Genomic DNA, 17500 nt, shown 5'->3' on the forward strand with positions numbered 1-17500 from the left:
ATCACCATTACTACCAACATCGGTACCAACTCCCTAAACACACCACCATCATCACCACCAACACCACCACCACCACCACTATTTCGACTGTCAGCATCCTTTCCCCCACCAAAAACAATAAGACGTTCATTATTACCCTAACCCGTACTAAACACATCAACGCCATAAAAGTTCACTAGACTCCACCAGAAAAGGTAATTTTCTCAGCAGAAGTTATTTTGAGGTCGTTCACCGCTATGAGGAGTTTTAAAAATAAAAAAAAAGAAAACGTGCGTTCTTAATTCTCTTTTTGATGAAAATATCAAAAGAAAGTCCGTGTTGTTACAAATGGAGAAAAGCAGACAATATAATTACTACATGTTGTTGTTGTTGCTGCTGTATTGAGATACAATGCGTTCTTTACGCATCATAGTGATTCGCGACTACAGTGTGTTAGATATGGCTTCTTTCAGTTTCCGTCTACCAAATCCTCTCACAAGACTTTTGGTCGATCCAGGGCTACAGTGGAAGGCACTTACCCAAGTGTGACCGAATCCGGAACCATGTGGTTTAGAAGCGAACTTTTAACAACATGGCCACGCTTACCCCTACGTATGGTGACAAGTAGATTTTAAACTTTGGAAGACCTATTTCCGTCGTATTTGCTTGTTACTTATTGCAACTGAGAATGTTGTAAAGGCGATAGTCATGATGGAGGTGGTGTTGCTGTTGTAATTATAGTACGATATGTTCATATTAGATGTTATTAAGGCGGCGAGTTGGCAAAATCGTTAACACACCGAGCAGAATGCTTAGCGGCATTTCATCCATTTTTACGTTCAAATTCATCCTTTCGGGGTCTATAAGATAAGTACCAGCTGAAAACTAAGGTCGATCTAATCTACTATCCCTCCCCCAAAATTGCTGGCCTTCTGCCAATCTTGAAAGCGACGTTAGTTATTATTAAGGCTGGGTTGTTAACACACTGAGTAAAAAGCTTACCGGCATTTCATTCATCTTTATGTTCTGAGCTCAATTCCGCCGAGGTTGACTTTACCTTTCATCCTTTTCGAGGTCGGTAAAATAAGTATCATGTCGATGTAATTAACTTGCTCCCCTCCTCCAAAACTTCAGGCCTTGTGCCTATTATAGAAAGGATATTTGTTGTTGTTGATGTTGTAAATGATGCTCTTTAGCCCTAGGACGTGGCCGTCCTCAACTTTTGTTGAGGGCTGGTCTGTCTAAGACTACAATATGTCTTATATATATTTAATATATAAAATAGAGTTTTGTGTGTATTCGCTTTTCACGTGAAAACAGCTTCACCAATTACTTTCATACTTGTGATGCATGAATAATTTAACCTCGGACATATAATAGGGTCATCATTTGATTATCCTTATTAAAAATAGAAAATATTGTTTTATATTTATGATTCACTTCTTTAAAAAGATTTTCCTATGTCAACTTCCGGCATTGACGTAAAAACGGCGAAGTCTCTCACTTCTCATTTCAATATTCGCTATTTGTAAACAACTACCATAAATTACTGAAATAAATATTTACGAAGTTCACAAATTTAAATATTTCAGTGCAAGATAGTTTTTAATTTATACGATTTTTTCATTCCTTTTTGCAATGTGTTCTCTCTCTCTCTCTCTGTCTCTCACTCTCACACACACACACACACACACACACACACACACACACACACACACACACACACACACACACACGTACGCACGCACGCACGCGCACATGACATGTTTTATTTCGTTCTGAACTTCGTTAATTTCTGTAAAAAAAAAATAATTTTCTTTTTGCACGTCATGTTCAGCTCTATGTATTTGTAGTTTGTCACACACGCACACATGTGTTTTTGTATGTACGTTTGTATACATTTACGTATGTGTGTGCGTCTGTGTGTCTGTGTGTGCATGTGAGTGAAGGTATGTGTCGTCATGTATACGTACATCCAAAATTACATATGCATACATCTTTTTTCTATGTATGTGTGTGTGAGAGAGAGAGAGAGAGTGATATCTAAGTGACACTCTCTCTTTCTCTCTCACTCTCTCTCTCTCTCTCTCACTCTCTCTCTCTCTCTCTCTCTCACCCACACGCGCATACATAAATACAAGAAAAATTCATTTATGTATGTACGTATATATGACAACACACCCCTTCACTCTGTCTCTCTCTGTCTCTCTCTCTGTCTGTCTGTCTCTCTCTCTCTCTCTCTCTCTCTCTCTCTCTCTCACACACATGTCCGTTTCATCTGATGTTTGATACCGTATGCATGTATTTCTGTGTATCAATATTTCATTTTGCTTACAACAGCCTGTTCTTTTGGTCAAACTATCGTATCTCCAGCTGCTTCAGATACCAAAATGCAAAAGCTGTCAAAGCTGTAGTACAACGGTTTAACATTTTTCAAAAGTGTAGTAAGTCCCCACATACGACAATATCATACCTGCATGGAGTAACGATTTCATATACCCAACAAAATATTATTGTTAAGCTGAAATTGTTGCTAATGTAAAAGGAAATGGAATGGTGAAATTATTTTTCGTTTTCTGAAAAAAACAACGGAGGATTACGTTCTGAATTCAAATTCCATGGAGATCAGCATTGACTTTCATACTTCTTAGTTTCGATAAAATGTAAATGGGGTAGATTTATCATTCTTATAAATTATCTAAGATCTAAAAGGAATCATAAAAACACATTATTCATTCTTCCTTTTTCGTTTTTTTTTTCTTTTTATTTACATTTTATTTTTTATATTTTGTACCAATCATTGAAAGTAAAAGTGGTCTTGGGGCACCACCTTAAAGAGCAGGATCTTAGTTGAGTAAATCGATCCTAATACTTGTTATTTTCTTAAAGTCTGCTACTTATTTTATCAGTGTATTTTACCGAACCACTAAATTACTGAGATGTAAACAAACCAGCACTGGTTATCAAACGGTGTGGGGAACAGTGATCAAGACATACACGCTAAGATACACTCATACATAGATATGTATCTACATAGGTGTGTGTGTGCGCGCGGGGGGGGTGTATTCCTAGATAGATAGACAGATAGATAGATAGATAGATAGATAGATAGATAGATAGATAGATATATAGATAGATAGATAGAAAGATAGATAGATAGATAGATAGATAGATAGATAGATAGATAGATAGATAGATAGATAGATAGATAGATAGATAGTTAGATAGATAGATAGAGGAAAGTTACTGAGAAAAAGTGGTAAATGCGTCAAAAAGAAAATTTTGAAGCATTATATACATATATAGGCGCAGGAGTGGCATAGGCGCAGGAGTGGCTGTGTGGTAAGTAGCTTGCTAACCAACCACATGGTTCCGGGTTCAGTCCCACTGCGTGGCATCTTGGGCAAGTGTCTTCTGCTATAGCCCCGGGCCGACCAATGCCTTGTGAGTGGATTTGGTAGACGGAAACTGAAAGAAGCCTGTCGTATATATGTTTATATATATATGTATGTGTGTGTTTGTGTGTCTGTGTTTGTCCCCCTAGCATTGCTTGACAACCGATGCTGGTGTGTTTACGTCCCCGTCACTTAGCGGTTTGGCAAAAGAGACCGATAGAATAAGTACTGGGCTTACAAAGAATAAGTCCCGGGGTCGATTTGCTCGACTAAAAAGGTGGTGCTCCAGCATGGCCGCAGTCAAATGACTGAAACAAGTAAAAGAGTAAAAGAGTAAGAGTATATATATGTATATATATATATATATATATATATATATACTAAGCAATAAGGGTTCAGCAACGAATTGCCTTACCACATACCGAATTTAGAAATAGCAGTCAAAGGGTTATAGCTATTTCTTCTACTAAAAAGGAGATCTCAGTAAAAACAGCAATTGCTGTTTTTACTGAGATCTCCCTTTTTAGTAGAAGAAATAGCTATAACCCTTTGACTGCTATTTCTAAATTCGGTATGTGGTAAGGCAATTCGTTGCTGAACCCTTATTGCTTAGTATTACTTAAATTTTCCTCAAATGAGGCTTTTACATGCCGAAGACTACTTGGTGTAATTGATAATTATTCCAAATTAATTAATTTCACCCTTCATTATTACGGATAACTATATATATATATATATATATATATATATATATATATATATAAAACTCAACTTGTGTGTCTGTGTGTGCGTCTGTGTGTGTGTCTGTGTGTGCGTCTGTGTGTGTGTCTGTGTGTTTAACTTCCCAGCACATCTCTTCCTAGACAACAAATAGTAGAACCACCAAAAATGGGTCACTTAAAGTTTAGGCGAATGAAAATTGAACTGCGCTATTTCTGTTCTGAAATTCATCTCGCAGGTGCAAAAATCGATAATGTGTTTGTTTAGGCCTTATCCCATGCATTGAATAGTGAACTTTACTCAGTCAGCTGTTTGACGTGAACTGTGTTCACCACCCGGGCAAGCATGCGTAAATTGCATGAAAAATTTTAAAAAATCAAGATATAAAAACGAATCGCCGTAAACATTGTAGAAATTCGGCAAAGAAATGAATTTTCGGGATGTAGCCTGGAGGGTTTTTTCGTATTAATCGTTTGTGAACACATACCAATTGTTTTCATAACATTTTTAACGCTTTGAATTAAATGTGACCATTTTGCGTTGAGTCTGCTGTTTGAATCACTTTAACAAAATTTTAGCAGGCCGGGTTTTTGATCATCACGATACATCGCTAGCGACTCCCTGAAATCCCCGTTGAGAAATCTATATATATAAGACTCAACTTGTGTGTCTGCGTGTGTATCTGTGTGTGTGTCTGTGTGTTTAACTTTTGGATCTACCAAGTTTCATTATTAAGGATGGAAAGTAGTGTGTAGCAAATCTATATATATATAAAGCTGAAGCTGTCTGTGTGTGGCAGGTTTGGTAGCCTTCAACTAACACTATCTCCTTCGAGACCCTGCAGCGCAAGTTGACCAAAATTGAGAGTATGATAGAAGAGGGCTTGCTCTTCATTCTGTAGAAGATAAAATTCAAATCGGTCCATGTTAACACCAAAAATTATTTACATAAAAAAAGAGCTTTTGTTCTATGAAAATCCCTATTTTTTACGATTTTTGACTGCTGTGTCACCATTTTTCGGTGTATTTCAACTGGAAAAATGTTCACTTGAAGAGAATAACAAGTTGCATAATGCAAAATTTTTACATTTCAAAAATTCCAATTCTAAAGGGTCGAAGCAAACCCAAGCAACACCGGGTGATACTGCTAGTATATATATATATATATATATAATGACACACACACCCATATATATTTATTGTGTGTGTGTGTGTGTGTGAGTAAGTGGAGAATGATTTTATTTTTTATGTATATATGTATGAAAAGCAAAAATATACCGATACGTTTTCACAGAATAGATGGTTTTGTATCATAAGGAGAAGCGGCCTTTGTGTGGCTAAGGAACTTACTTTCCAGTCATGTAAACTCGGGTTCAGTCCCACAAAACGGCACCTTAGGAACGTGTGCAAAGCCATGTGAGTGCATTTGGTAAACTCTAGCTGAAAGAAGTCTATCGTATAGATAGATAGATAGATAGATAGATAGATAGATAGATAGATAGATAGATAGATAGATAGATAGATAGATAGATAGATAGATAGATAGATAGATAGATAGATGTATTTTTCTACATATTTCCTGCTTGTTTATTCATTATTTCCCTCTTTTCTTTCTTTCTTTCTTTGTCGTAGTTAACCTGTGCAGTCAAGGATTGCACAACTGCAGCACTGATGCCATCTGCATTGACTTAAGAAGAACGGGACGGAAACCTTACAAGTGCAAATGTAAATCTGGTTTCTATGGTAACGGAATTATCTGCTACGGTGAGTAAACCCCCATCGCCGCTGAAACATGTGAGACCAATTTTTTTCACAGAAATTATGTCTTTATACTCCATCTGTTTGTTTATCCTGTTTGTTAATCTCATCTTAATGGTAAGGCGGGCAAACTGGCTTGGCAGTTACCTAGTTCGTTGGCTTCACGCTGCTCAGTTGATATCCAGCCAATGTCGACTCTTATGTCTAATCAAGCCAGTCAGAAGCAGTATCAGTCAACGAGACGGGCAGCTTCTTCTTGAAAAGGGGCCTTCATAATGGGGGTATTATATGGTTTAATGGTTATGTAATAAGTATAGAATAAATGAGTTAATTAATGAGGTTGAATAGGAAAACCATTTTCAGTCTCGCCAAGTAATTCCGGAGTTAAAACACGGTGAGAAGACGAGAGAGAGAGAGAGGGGGAAGGGAAAGAAACAAAAAATCAAGCAGACAAAGAGAGAAAGAGGGAGGGGGAGACAGACAGACAGAGACAGAGAGGGGCAGACAGACAGAGACAGGGAGGGGCAGAGAGACAGAGAGATATACGGATAAAGAAAGAAAGAAAGAAGGAAGGAAAGAAAGAAAGAAAGAAAGAGGGAGATAGATGAAGAAAGAAAGCGGGAAGTGGATAAAGAAAGAATGAAAAAAGAAAGAGAACACAGAGAGGGGAAGAACAGAAAGTGAGAGCGAAGGGGGAGGAAAGGAAGGAGAGTGACAGAGAGAAAGAGGGTAAGAAAGGGGAGGGCATGTCTGCCTGATTTAACAACTAGTATTTCTATTTCTTTACTACCCACAAGGGGCTAAACACAGAGAGGACAAGCAAGGACAGACAAACGGATTAAGTCGATTATATCGACCCCAGTGCGTAACTGGTGCTTATTTAATCGACCCCGAAAGGATGAAAAGCAAAGTCGACCTCGGTGGAATTTGAACTCAGAACGTAACGGCAGACGAAATACTGCTAAGCATTTCGCCCGGCGTGCTAACGACTCTGCTAGCTTGCCGCCTTGTTTAATAACTAGTATTTCGCCTCTAAGTGGTAACTGTCTCTTTCAAATGACACTCTATTGACTAAAGAAGGGAAAGGCATTGGACAGTGATAGTACTGGATAATAAGACAAAGATGGGCGTGGCTGGAATATTTTTCATCATAGATCAACTCATTTAATTCTAACCTAGGGCTAAACAACAAAGAAAGCCAACGAGACAGCCATTATGTAGTCCAGTGGTTCTCAACCGGGCGCCATATGACCTCTGAGGGTTCGTATAAGATTTTGAGGGGTCCATGCAAGCAAAATAGTGAATTGGAGATCCAAGGTAGGATTTTAGGTAGATTTTGCTTTAGATGTATTTATTGCACGGAAAGTGCTCAGTTTGTGGCTGTGTGGTAAGTAGCTTACTTACCAACCACATGGTTCCGGGTTCATTCCCACTGCGTGGCACCTTGGGCAAGTGTCTTCTACTATAGACTCGAGCCGACCAAAGCCTTGTGAGTGGATTTGGTAGATGGAAACTGAAAGAAGCCCGTCGTGTATATGTATGTATATATATATATATATATATATATGTGTGTGTGTGTGTGTGTGTGTGTGTGTGTGTGTGTGTGTGTGTGTGTGTGTATGTATGTATATATGTATGTATGTGTGTATGTATATGTTTGTGTGGCTGTGTTTGCCCCCCCCCCCCAACATCGCTTGACAACCGATGGTCGTGTGTTTACGCGCTCGTAACTTAGCGGTTCGGCAAAAGAGACCGATAGAATAAGTACTAGGCTTCCAAAGAATAAGTCCTGGGGTTCGATTTGCTCGAATAGAGGCGGTGCTCCAGCATAGCCACAGTCAAATGACTGAAACAAGTAAAAGAGATAAAGGAGATAACGTTTGGCATAGTTCAAACTACACAAGTGAATGTTTGGAAAACAAAATAAGAATTTTTAAGGCAGTCTCTATGAAACTAGCTTTTAAGCATCGAATGACTATGGGATGTCCACCGGGAAAAAAGTAGTAATCAAACGGGTCCATAGGTAAAAAAAATGGTTGATAATCACTGATGTAGTCGATCGATCTGTTAGACATAGCAACTAGATTACTTTGAATCACACTTAGCTATCTATGCCAACAGAATTCAGAATCCGCCGAAGCCACCCTCGTTTTGGGTGAAGGCGCATGGCTCAGTGTTTAGAGTGTAGGGCTCACAATCATGAGGTAGTGAGTTCGATTCTTGGACCAAGCTGTGTGTTATGTTCTTGAGCAAGACACTTTATTTCACGTTGCTCCAGTTCACTCAGCTGTAGAAATGTGTTGCAACATTACTGGTGCCAAACTGTTTCGGCCTTTGCCTTTCCCTTGGATAACATCGTTGGCGTAGAGAGTGGAGGCTGGTATGCATGGACAACTGCTGGTCATCCATAAACAACCTTGGCCGGACTTGTGCTTCGGAGGGTAACATTCAAGGTGCAATCCCATGGTCATTCTTGACTGAAGGGGCTCTTTACCATTCGATACTTTTGTTCTAAATATGCAAAAATAAGCCACAACTGGAATGTATTTGATCATTGGTCAGCTGAATTTGGGATGACCTATGCATTAACAGCAACAGCATTTGCTGAACAATTTAACATCCTACCTCTATATATCATCATCGTCGCAGTCGTAGTCATCGTCGTAATCTTCGTTACTATCATTACTGTTATTCCAAGTATCAACATCGTCGTCGTTATCGTTGTCATCGCCATCATCTTTAAGATCTCCGTTACTATCACTGCTATTTCCATCATCACTATCACCATCACAATCACCACCCTCACTACCACCACAACAATCCTCATCATCATGCCCATCGTCATCATCATCATCATCATCATCACCACCACCGACACTACCAACACTATAACAATCATCATCATCTTCTCCATCGTCATAATCATCATCACTACCACCATTATCATTATAACTACCACCACCACATCGCCACCACCACCACCATCATCACTATCACCTTCGCCCTCGCTACCATCATTCTTATCCACATTATCATCACCACCTCCACCAATAACAACAACAACAACCAGTTTATTGTTTTATTCGTATCCTGGAATGGATGGATTTCTGACTGCTCTTTCTCCAATAGACGTCGACGAATGTGCTACAGAGAACGGAGGCTGTGTACACAAGTGCGAAAACCAACCGGGAAATTACTCTTGTAGCTGCATGGAAGGTTTTCAACTCTCAGAAGATGGTCATAATTGTGAAGGTTTGTAACTGTATTCTCCTTTTCAATGGCTGAAATGATAAAATAAAATGAAACGTTACGCTACCAAGCGATATGAAAAATATTGGTCATCAACTTATATTTTGTTTCTCTCGCTATATATTGGTCCTTTCTGCCTCCTATCGACTACATCGGACATAATGACAGACAGTCACATATCCCTTTGATTGCAGGTTTTGTATGGCGATGTTCCATCATTATATCATTTAGAGCTAATACTACTAAGGGTGCTAGGGTCATTGATCTTCCCAAGATTTGTGTAGTTCTCTGGGGTTTTCTTCGGTCTTTAAACTTCAAGCAGCAATAAATATATTCGCTCGGGATTCACAGTTTTAGTAACTTTCTTGAAGAAACCCAGAAGAAACTTGTATCAGTCTATTAAATCTACCGAATAATTAGTTGTTACTAGAGTTAATCGAGTCTTCAAGGTTGAGAGGCAAACTGATCCTATTTTAACCTGTTTGATGATCCTTCAATTTAATTATTGCTATTGTGCATACTTTTACAGCTAATTATATATTTACACAATTCAATTGGGTAGAATAATGATCGCTTTTGGGAAACTGAAATTATATTCAACGTTTAGTAAGCTATAAAATGTTTTGAAGAGATCTCCCAATAAATCTTCATTTTTCTCATAAAATTGTAAGTTTATCGTTATTACGCTTTTGTGTATGTTATGTTAGAATTTATTCATTACGAAGCCATTTTATTTCTCCATTAAAAATATTCACTTTTGTATATTTTCCTGGTAATTCTTTCGCTGTTTCTTAGGTCAGTTAGTATGAGACTATATTTATACTGAGAAATCTAAATAAGGGCAAAACATGTTCAAAGTTCTCTCCCGTTAAATTCATCGATTGATATATTTTTTACCACCTAATATTTTGTGTTCTGAAAAAAAAATACTGGCAGGAGGTGCAGTCGTCTTTCATCCTATCTCAGTCTTGGTCAATTACTGGTTCTCTAGAAATCTAAAGGGTGTCTTTGTGTACAGTTCCCATCTTTGTGATGAGGCCGCTGCTACACACACACACACACACACACACACACACACACACACACACACACACACACACACACACACACACACACACACACACACACACACACAACCAGTCAAGAAATGTAGTTCAGATTGTTAGCACTGCTCTACATGTGTTCTATAACCAACAGTATATGTACCATGTCACTACCAACACTGTACACCACATGTATCTGCGTCACCAACCTATGTATCTGTATCCCAACATTACATCTGTCCGTTCATGACACCACATGTGTATATATACCAACACTACATGTGTCAGTGCAACAAACTGCATGTTTCCACGCCACCGATACTAGATGTCCCGTGCACCAACACTGTATGTGCCCCTGTCATCAACATTGTAAGTGTCCACGGCACACAACTTCACATCACAAGCTCTATGAGTATCACGTGTGATTATAGTCCAGTGTTTGAAACACCTGTATTGTTCTGGAATTGGTCATTAATTTTTAGCGAATCAAACACCAGAACAGTTTAGTTACAAAGCGACTTCCTGATCCACATAGTCACCCCTGAGTCCATAAGTCCCATGTCTTTAAAGTGTCTAATGTAATGTAGTCCTGCACTTCTTTTAACATTATTAATATCGTTGGAGTATTGAATGTCTCTCTTGTCAACTTTAGACATCGATGAATGCAAACAGAGCCAACGTCTCTGTGACCAGCTCTGTATCAATACCCAGGGGAGTTATGTGTGCTCATGCAAACCTGGATATTACCTCAGCCCTGATGGACGAACTTGCACAGGTGAGTTATATTACTATAATGTATTTTTAAAATCTAACCAGTATAAATCAGTGAAATCATGAACATTGTCGATGAATTAGCAAATAGACCTCTGTGAAACATCTGTAATATATCTTATTCGAAATAAGCTACAAACACAATATATCTTTTGTCGTATCTCGATTTCATTATACCACTAGCTCTTTCTACTCACTACAATAGGCACAAGGCCTGAAATTTTTAAGAGAATGAGCTAGTCGATTACATCAACCCCTGTGTTCCGCTGATGCTTATTTCATTGATCTCGAAAGGATTAACGGCAAAGTCAGCTTCGACGAAATTTGAACTCAGGGCGTACAGCAGGGAGAAGTGCCGCCAAGCATCTTGTCCGTGTTGTAACGATTCTGCTAGGTCACTGTCTTCATTATGCAAAAATAAACACTTGCACTAGTTCTGTTTCACTATTTTCATTATCATTAGTCAATTGCTTAACCATTTAACCAATTAACTAATCGACTGTTTTATTAATCGTTCAGTTAAGCTCTCCAGTTGGTAAAGTATGAGTGGCTAAGGGACGATAGTCGTAATTAGAATCTCGGCCTCCTCAAAAAAAGGAATTTCCAAACAGACTTGTATTTGTAGGTACGTATGCGTGCATGTACATATAAGTGCGTGGAGTTATAACTATATATATATATATTCTTTTGCACGTTTCAGCCCTAAGGCTGTGCCCATGCTGGAGTACCGCCAGTATATATATATATATACGCACACACACACACACATGCATATATATAGAATGAGTACAAAGAATAAGTCCTGTGGTCGATTTGCTCGACTAAAGGTGGTGCTCCAGCATGGCCGCAATCAAATGACTGAACCAAGAAAAAAGAATAAAAGAATAAAAGAATAAATATAATGTTATATTATATATACACTCATAGTTATATATACATGTGTGTGCATGAGCGTATGAGTGTATGTATGTGTTGTAGCGTGAAGGTAGGTAGTTGACTGTGTATGTGTATGTGTGTAAGAGAGAGAGAGAGAAGGAAAGAGAGAGAGAGAGCAAGAAGAAAGAGAAAATTGATGTCAACGATTCTAAACTCTTCAGTTTATATCGTATATTTCAACGTCACAATTTGCTTCTGTCTTTCAGCCGACTCTAAATGTCACCGAGCCTTCGGTTGTGCTCAGATCTGCAGACCAATGACACAAGGGCATCATTGTGCCTGTCTGAAGGGGTACCGCTTGCATCCTAATCGGAGGGATTGCATTCGTAAGTAGGTAGTCTATGTCTACAGCTTTATTTTCTTTTGAAAGCAGTTCATACTTTAGCATTTCGTGGCATTCACAGTGATACGGAGACTGCCAAACCAGGATGTTTTTTCTCTCTTCAGTAATTACTATCCATGTTTCTAACACTGCCAGACCAAAAGAAGGAGGGAAAAAATTCTACATGGTCGCTCGATCTGCGAGAAATAATAGCTAACTCCGTCTCAGCCACACTTTATCGTCTTAAAAAAATGAAGGATGCATTGGACAATACAGTCTGCAGTACTTTATGCTAGAAATAAAGTTGGCATATTTACAGCTGGAATGCTTTCGATCACAGGGTCTGTTTGGTCAGGCCTGACCTGGGGTTAAACACAACAGCAAAAACAAGAACAAGGAAGTGTTGGAAAAGACACCACCCTATATAAAATAGTAACACACACGCACACACACACATACACACACGCACGCACATACACAGACACACACACATGTATATATATATATATATACATATATATATATGAAACGAAAAATAGTTACACGAGATTTGGCTCTGAAAGTACACTTTTCTGCATAAAAATAACGAATAAAGACAGGAAGAGCCAACACATGGCAAACAGAAATCATTAACAAAGTTAACTCGCTTATTACTATTAGATACTTGTTAATATTAACTTCACAAATCATTGCAAACATACAAGTATGCCAATGCACACACCACACATACACAGGCATAAATATACACATACATATATAGATGAATATGTGGTATTTTGTGTTTATTATTATTATTATTATTATTATTATTATTATATTATTATTATTATTATTATTATTATTATTGAGTGATATGCATCACAACCATGTGTGCGCGATATGGTGATCTCATATCAAGATAAACAGCGCATGACCTTACAGGTGGAGCCCAGTTAGAATTTTCTTCAGGTCGAGTAACCCATCCCGCACAAAAGGTCCCTGAATAAGTATTGTTTAAGGATGTTGAACGAACCACTCATGTTTCCCAAGGTGAATTATCCAAACCTCTGAGAATTCCTTTCAACACATGGCTATGCTGCTCCCCCACTACGTCTGCTCATGATCAGAGATGCACATATCGTCAGCCACAAAGGGACATAGTCAACTGGTTAAGGTCAAACAACTGACAAGCAGATCTGTGGTACTGAGCAGAATATTTGCTGAAGCAGCATCTTTTATACCAAGACAGAACAATGTACATGATAGCGCTTCCAATCAGTTAAGATCAGAAGCGACGAGAGCATCAGGGCATTATTATTATTATTGTTGTGTTGTTGTTGTTGTCGTCGTCATCATTATTATTATTATTATTATTATTATTATTATTATTATTATTATTATTATGGCGGGGTTCCAACTCGGGCCTCAGCAACGAAGTCCACCTGCCACACTTCTCGGTACAACATCATTGCATCGAGGTCCTGGATATAATCCAGGCCAGCGTCTACTATCAAGTTGTCAATGTAAGTGTGACGACGTTTTCCTCTTCTTCCATCACCATAAAATAGGTTTCACAAAGCTAATTCGGATTCTTCCAGTTCAGGGTGGCGCACGCAGTGACAAGACAGTCGCAGCTTATCTGGTCACTGGTTGTGTCTTAAGACTTCAGTATAAACAAGAAGGAAAACGGTAAAAGAATTCATACTAACTGTAGAGTTTCAAAATATTTTTATTGAAGCTTGAAATTCAAATTTCGTATCTCTGGGTTTTATGTCTCCGATCTTGGATCAAAATCTAAGAAATGATTTAGAATAATAAGAAAATTCAGATAACGAAAACAAACACAAATCATTTGATTCGATACATGGGCAAAAATGTGTGTGTGTGTGTATGTGTGTGTATATGTGTGTGATATGAAGTTCAACAAGTAGCACAGTTAAGAGAGTAAATAAATTAATATAATAAAAACCACAAAAAGTCATGTGAAATACAGCTACCCGGGGTTTCTGGCAGAAATATCAATTTATTTTGCTACATATCAAGCTGGTAAAAATAACAAGACCATTGCTCTCTGTCTTTTTCTGAAGACGCGTGCTCATTCAAAACTCAATTACATCGAGCGCAGTTTCTAAACCGCCTTGTTTTTACCAGCTTGAAAAGTAACATAGATGATAAAATAAATTATTATTTCGGCCAGGAAACCCTGGGAAGATGTATTTCACAAGACATTTTGTAATTTTTAACATAATGTGTATGTGTGTATTTATATATGTATCTACATATAAATGTACACACGCAAAATGTGTGTGTGTTAAATGGAGAAACGGTGGCGAGTGACAATTCTGTAAATAATAATTATAAACTTAAAACTAGTAAGCATTCACCGCGTATTGACTAAAGAAAATAGTCTAATATTGGGGCATACATGCCCTTGACAGAAAAAACCACCCACTTTTTCCGGTCGAGAGCTTATATGCCCCAGTATTAACCTACTTTCTTTAACCAATACACGGTGATCGCTTATAAGCTTTACGCATTTTATTATTGTTATCATCATTATTATTATTATTATTAATTATTATTATTATTATTATTTATTATATGTTTGGCGTTTTGCAAAGATGACTCCAAGACTCACCCAGGGACCACAAGAGACAATAAGTTAGAAGTTCAAGTTGGTGTTATGACTAGGGTGCCATATTTTTGGTTTTGCAAAGAGTATTGTTCTAGAGAATGCCTGTCAAAACATAAGAAAATTAGAAATTCGTTTCAAAAGTAATTTGATTATAAGACGATAGTGTGATCTTAAGATGATAGTAAAAGGCGTTTGCTATTATGTACATTTAAAAGTACTTTTGACGATATTTACAGATTAAAATGTTTTGGGGATTGCATAGACAATATTTTTCGTAGGATATGAGCAGTTCCCATGAGCACTATCTTTTTTTTAAATTTCTTTCATTAGAGAAGTTCGTATGAACACTATTTTTTAAATTTCTTCCATTGAGCAGTTCCCATGATCACTATTTATTATTATTATTATTATTATTATTATTATTATTATTATCATCATCATCATCGTTATATATACATATGTGTGTGTGTGTGTGTGTGTGTGTGTGTGTGTGTGTGTATGTGTGTGTACATTCGTGTATATAAATATATGCGAACGTCGAATTGTGTCGAACGAATGACAGACATGTGCTCAATACATGTTATCGATTTTAAGGTTTATTGAAATGATGTTTATCACGTGACTTGAGTTCAATAAACTATGATCTTCAGTCGAGAACGGTAACAACTCAGATTGTTGATATATTCGTATTAGTTTGTGTAGATGTCTGTTACGTGTCTGATCCTGTTCTACCTTTTTGCATTTTCTGATTAGATTTTTTTTTTGCTTTGTCATTAGTTAATTTGCTGATGAGGGAGCGTGATTTTAATTTCTTTTGTTGTTTTGCTTTCATTGCCTTATTTTTATTGGAGTCCATGTTTACCGGAGTTATCTGCTAATATAATTAACGCTGTTTATATGTTTTTTCGTCAAGTTTAATTTGATATGCATCGTATGATGTTTGTAAATATTTCTTTATCGTCTTTTTAATGAAACTTTTGTTTTGGGATAAACTTTAGACATTTTTAATGATACTTTGTGTGAGAGTGATCCTTGTAAATTTAACTGTAAAATTCATTAAGGGCGTATCTATTTATGGAGATGTTTAGAAGTCTCTGATATTCTACGTAGTATTTCATGATTGAGTATCTTTTACAAATGTTTTTGGAGATTTGTTTTGATCAAGAATGAAGAAGTTTTTATATGAAGTAGAAAGTCTGGTGTGATTTATTGAAATTCTCTATCAAACGAATAAAAGATTGATTGCTTAATTCACTGGAGAGCATTGTAAATATTTTGGTGGATTAGTATGCGTGTGTGTATGTATGAGTAAGACGTTTATTTTTATTTGCTCTATTAATAGATACTGTCCAGTGTATATGTATGTTTGCATGTGTGCTTTGGCAAAGGTCTGTTTTGAATTTATTTATATGTATAGGTATGCTGCTAGCATACATTTAATTTAGGTCGGCTGTTTGTCGTTCGATTCTTGTGGGTACAATTTTTGTTGCATTTGTATGTTTTGGACAAAGTTCTTTTATTTTCATTAGTTTTTGTATATGTATGAGTGTGGTATATGTATAGTTAATTTAGGTTGAATGTTTACAGTTCGATTCTTGAGGTGGAGGGCTGTCTAGTTGTGTTTGGAGTTCGTGCCTCGTGCCATCTTTGAAGATGAATTTATTTTGATGTTTGCATGGTGACATTATCTCTTATATCTTCTTTAGTGCGTGTTTTATATTTTTATGTGGTAGATAAAGGAAGATTCCTGAGCCATTTATAGATAATGGTGTGCAGTCTGTTATATCTGGATGATGGTGCGCAGTCTATTTTGTATTCTCAGTAAAGTTTTCCTTTAACTTTTAGATTAGTTGCGCTCAGGTTTTGTGATGTCACTCTGATCTTATGCTGAATGTAATTGTTCTTTTGGCGACGAAGTATTTTTCCTGATTGCAATTGTCGCAGAAGTTTGAACAGTGATGTACTTGCCACGTAAGAAAGAGAGTGGGAGAGAGAGAGAGAGAGAGAGAGAGAGAGAGAGAGAGAGCAGATAAAGAGCAAGAGAGAGAGAAGAAAAGAGAGAAAGACGATTGATAGAATTGTTAGACCGTCGATAAAATTGCATTGATGCTTTTGCTGTGGCTCTCTACACTCTAACTTTAGTGTAAGCTCTTTTTCAAGTATTCGGCCGGATCTCTAATTTAAGGCCACCTCTCTCCCGCTTAATACACATACACACATGCATACATACACACTCGCACACAAACACAAACACACACACACACACATATGTATATATATATATATACAGAGAGAGATGGCATATATATACATATATATATATTTCGTTTTTAGATTTGGTTTGCAAGATTCTTTATGTGAGTTCCTGTGTTGAAGCATATTCTATTGTATCTGGGAAGAATCATTTTCTTTTTGTGCTTTATAATTTAACACTCACCGGTAAAATTTCCACTTATTTCTTATTTTCATTTTCCTAAAATTTTCGTTGCGTCTTGCAACCTTTTCGAAAAGGTTGCTAGACGCAAATAAAATTCTAGGAAAAAAAAAAAGAAATAAGTGGAAATTTTACCGGTGAGTTTGTTAAATTATAAGGCACAAAAGGAAAATGACTCTACCCAGACACAATAGTATATATATATATAAAGAGAGAGAGAGAGAGAGCATATATACCATTCTGTGTAACATACTTAACGTGAATATACGGTAGAAAGCCT

At 37.2% G+C, this 17500-nt stretch overlaps 1 protein-coding gene across 1 annotated transcript in view; it reads left to right on the top strand.

Annotated features, from left to right (window-relative positions):
• LOC115211964 (signal peptide, CUB and EGF-like domain-containing protein 1) overlaps positions 1-17500 on the top strand; it is a gene marked incomplete at its 5' end in the record, with an annotated part of 182447 nt that overhangs the window by 90435 nt on the left and 74512 nt on the right. Inside the window, 4 exons of the mRNA XM_036503135.1 lie at positions 5726-5857; positions 8981-9103; positions 10796-10918; positions 12057-12176. Coding sequence (XP_036359028.1) covers positions 5726-5857; positions 8981-9103; positions 10796-10918; positions 12057-12176 — 498 coding nt within the window. The remainder of the gene's footprint in view (positions 1-5725; positions 5858-8980; positions 9104-10795; positions 10919-12056; positions 12177-17500) is intronic.

The sequence above is a fragment of the Octopus sinensis genome, linkage group LG5 (genome assembly GCF_006345805.1).
Source record: "Octopus sinensis linkage group LG5, ASM634580v1, whole genome shotgun sequence".
Taxonomy (NCBI): Eukaryota; Metazoa; Mollusca; class Cephalopoda; order Octopoda; family Octopodidae; genus Octopus; species Octopus sinensis.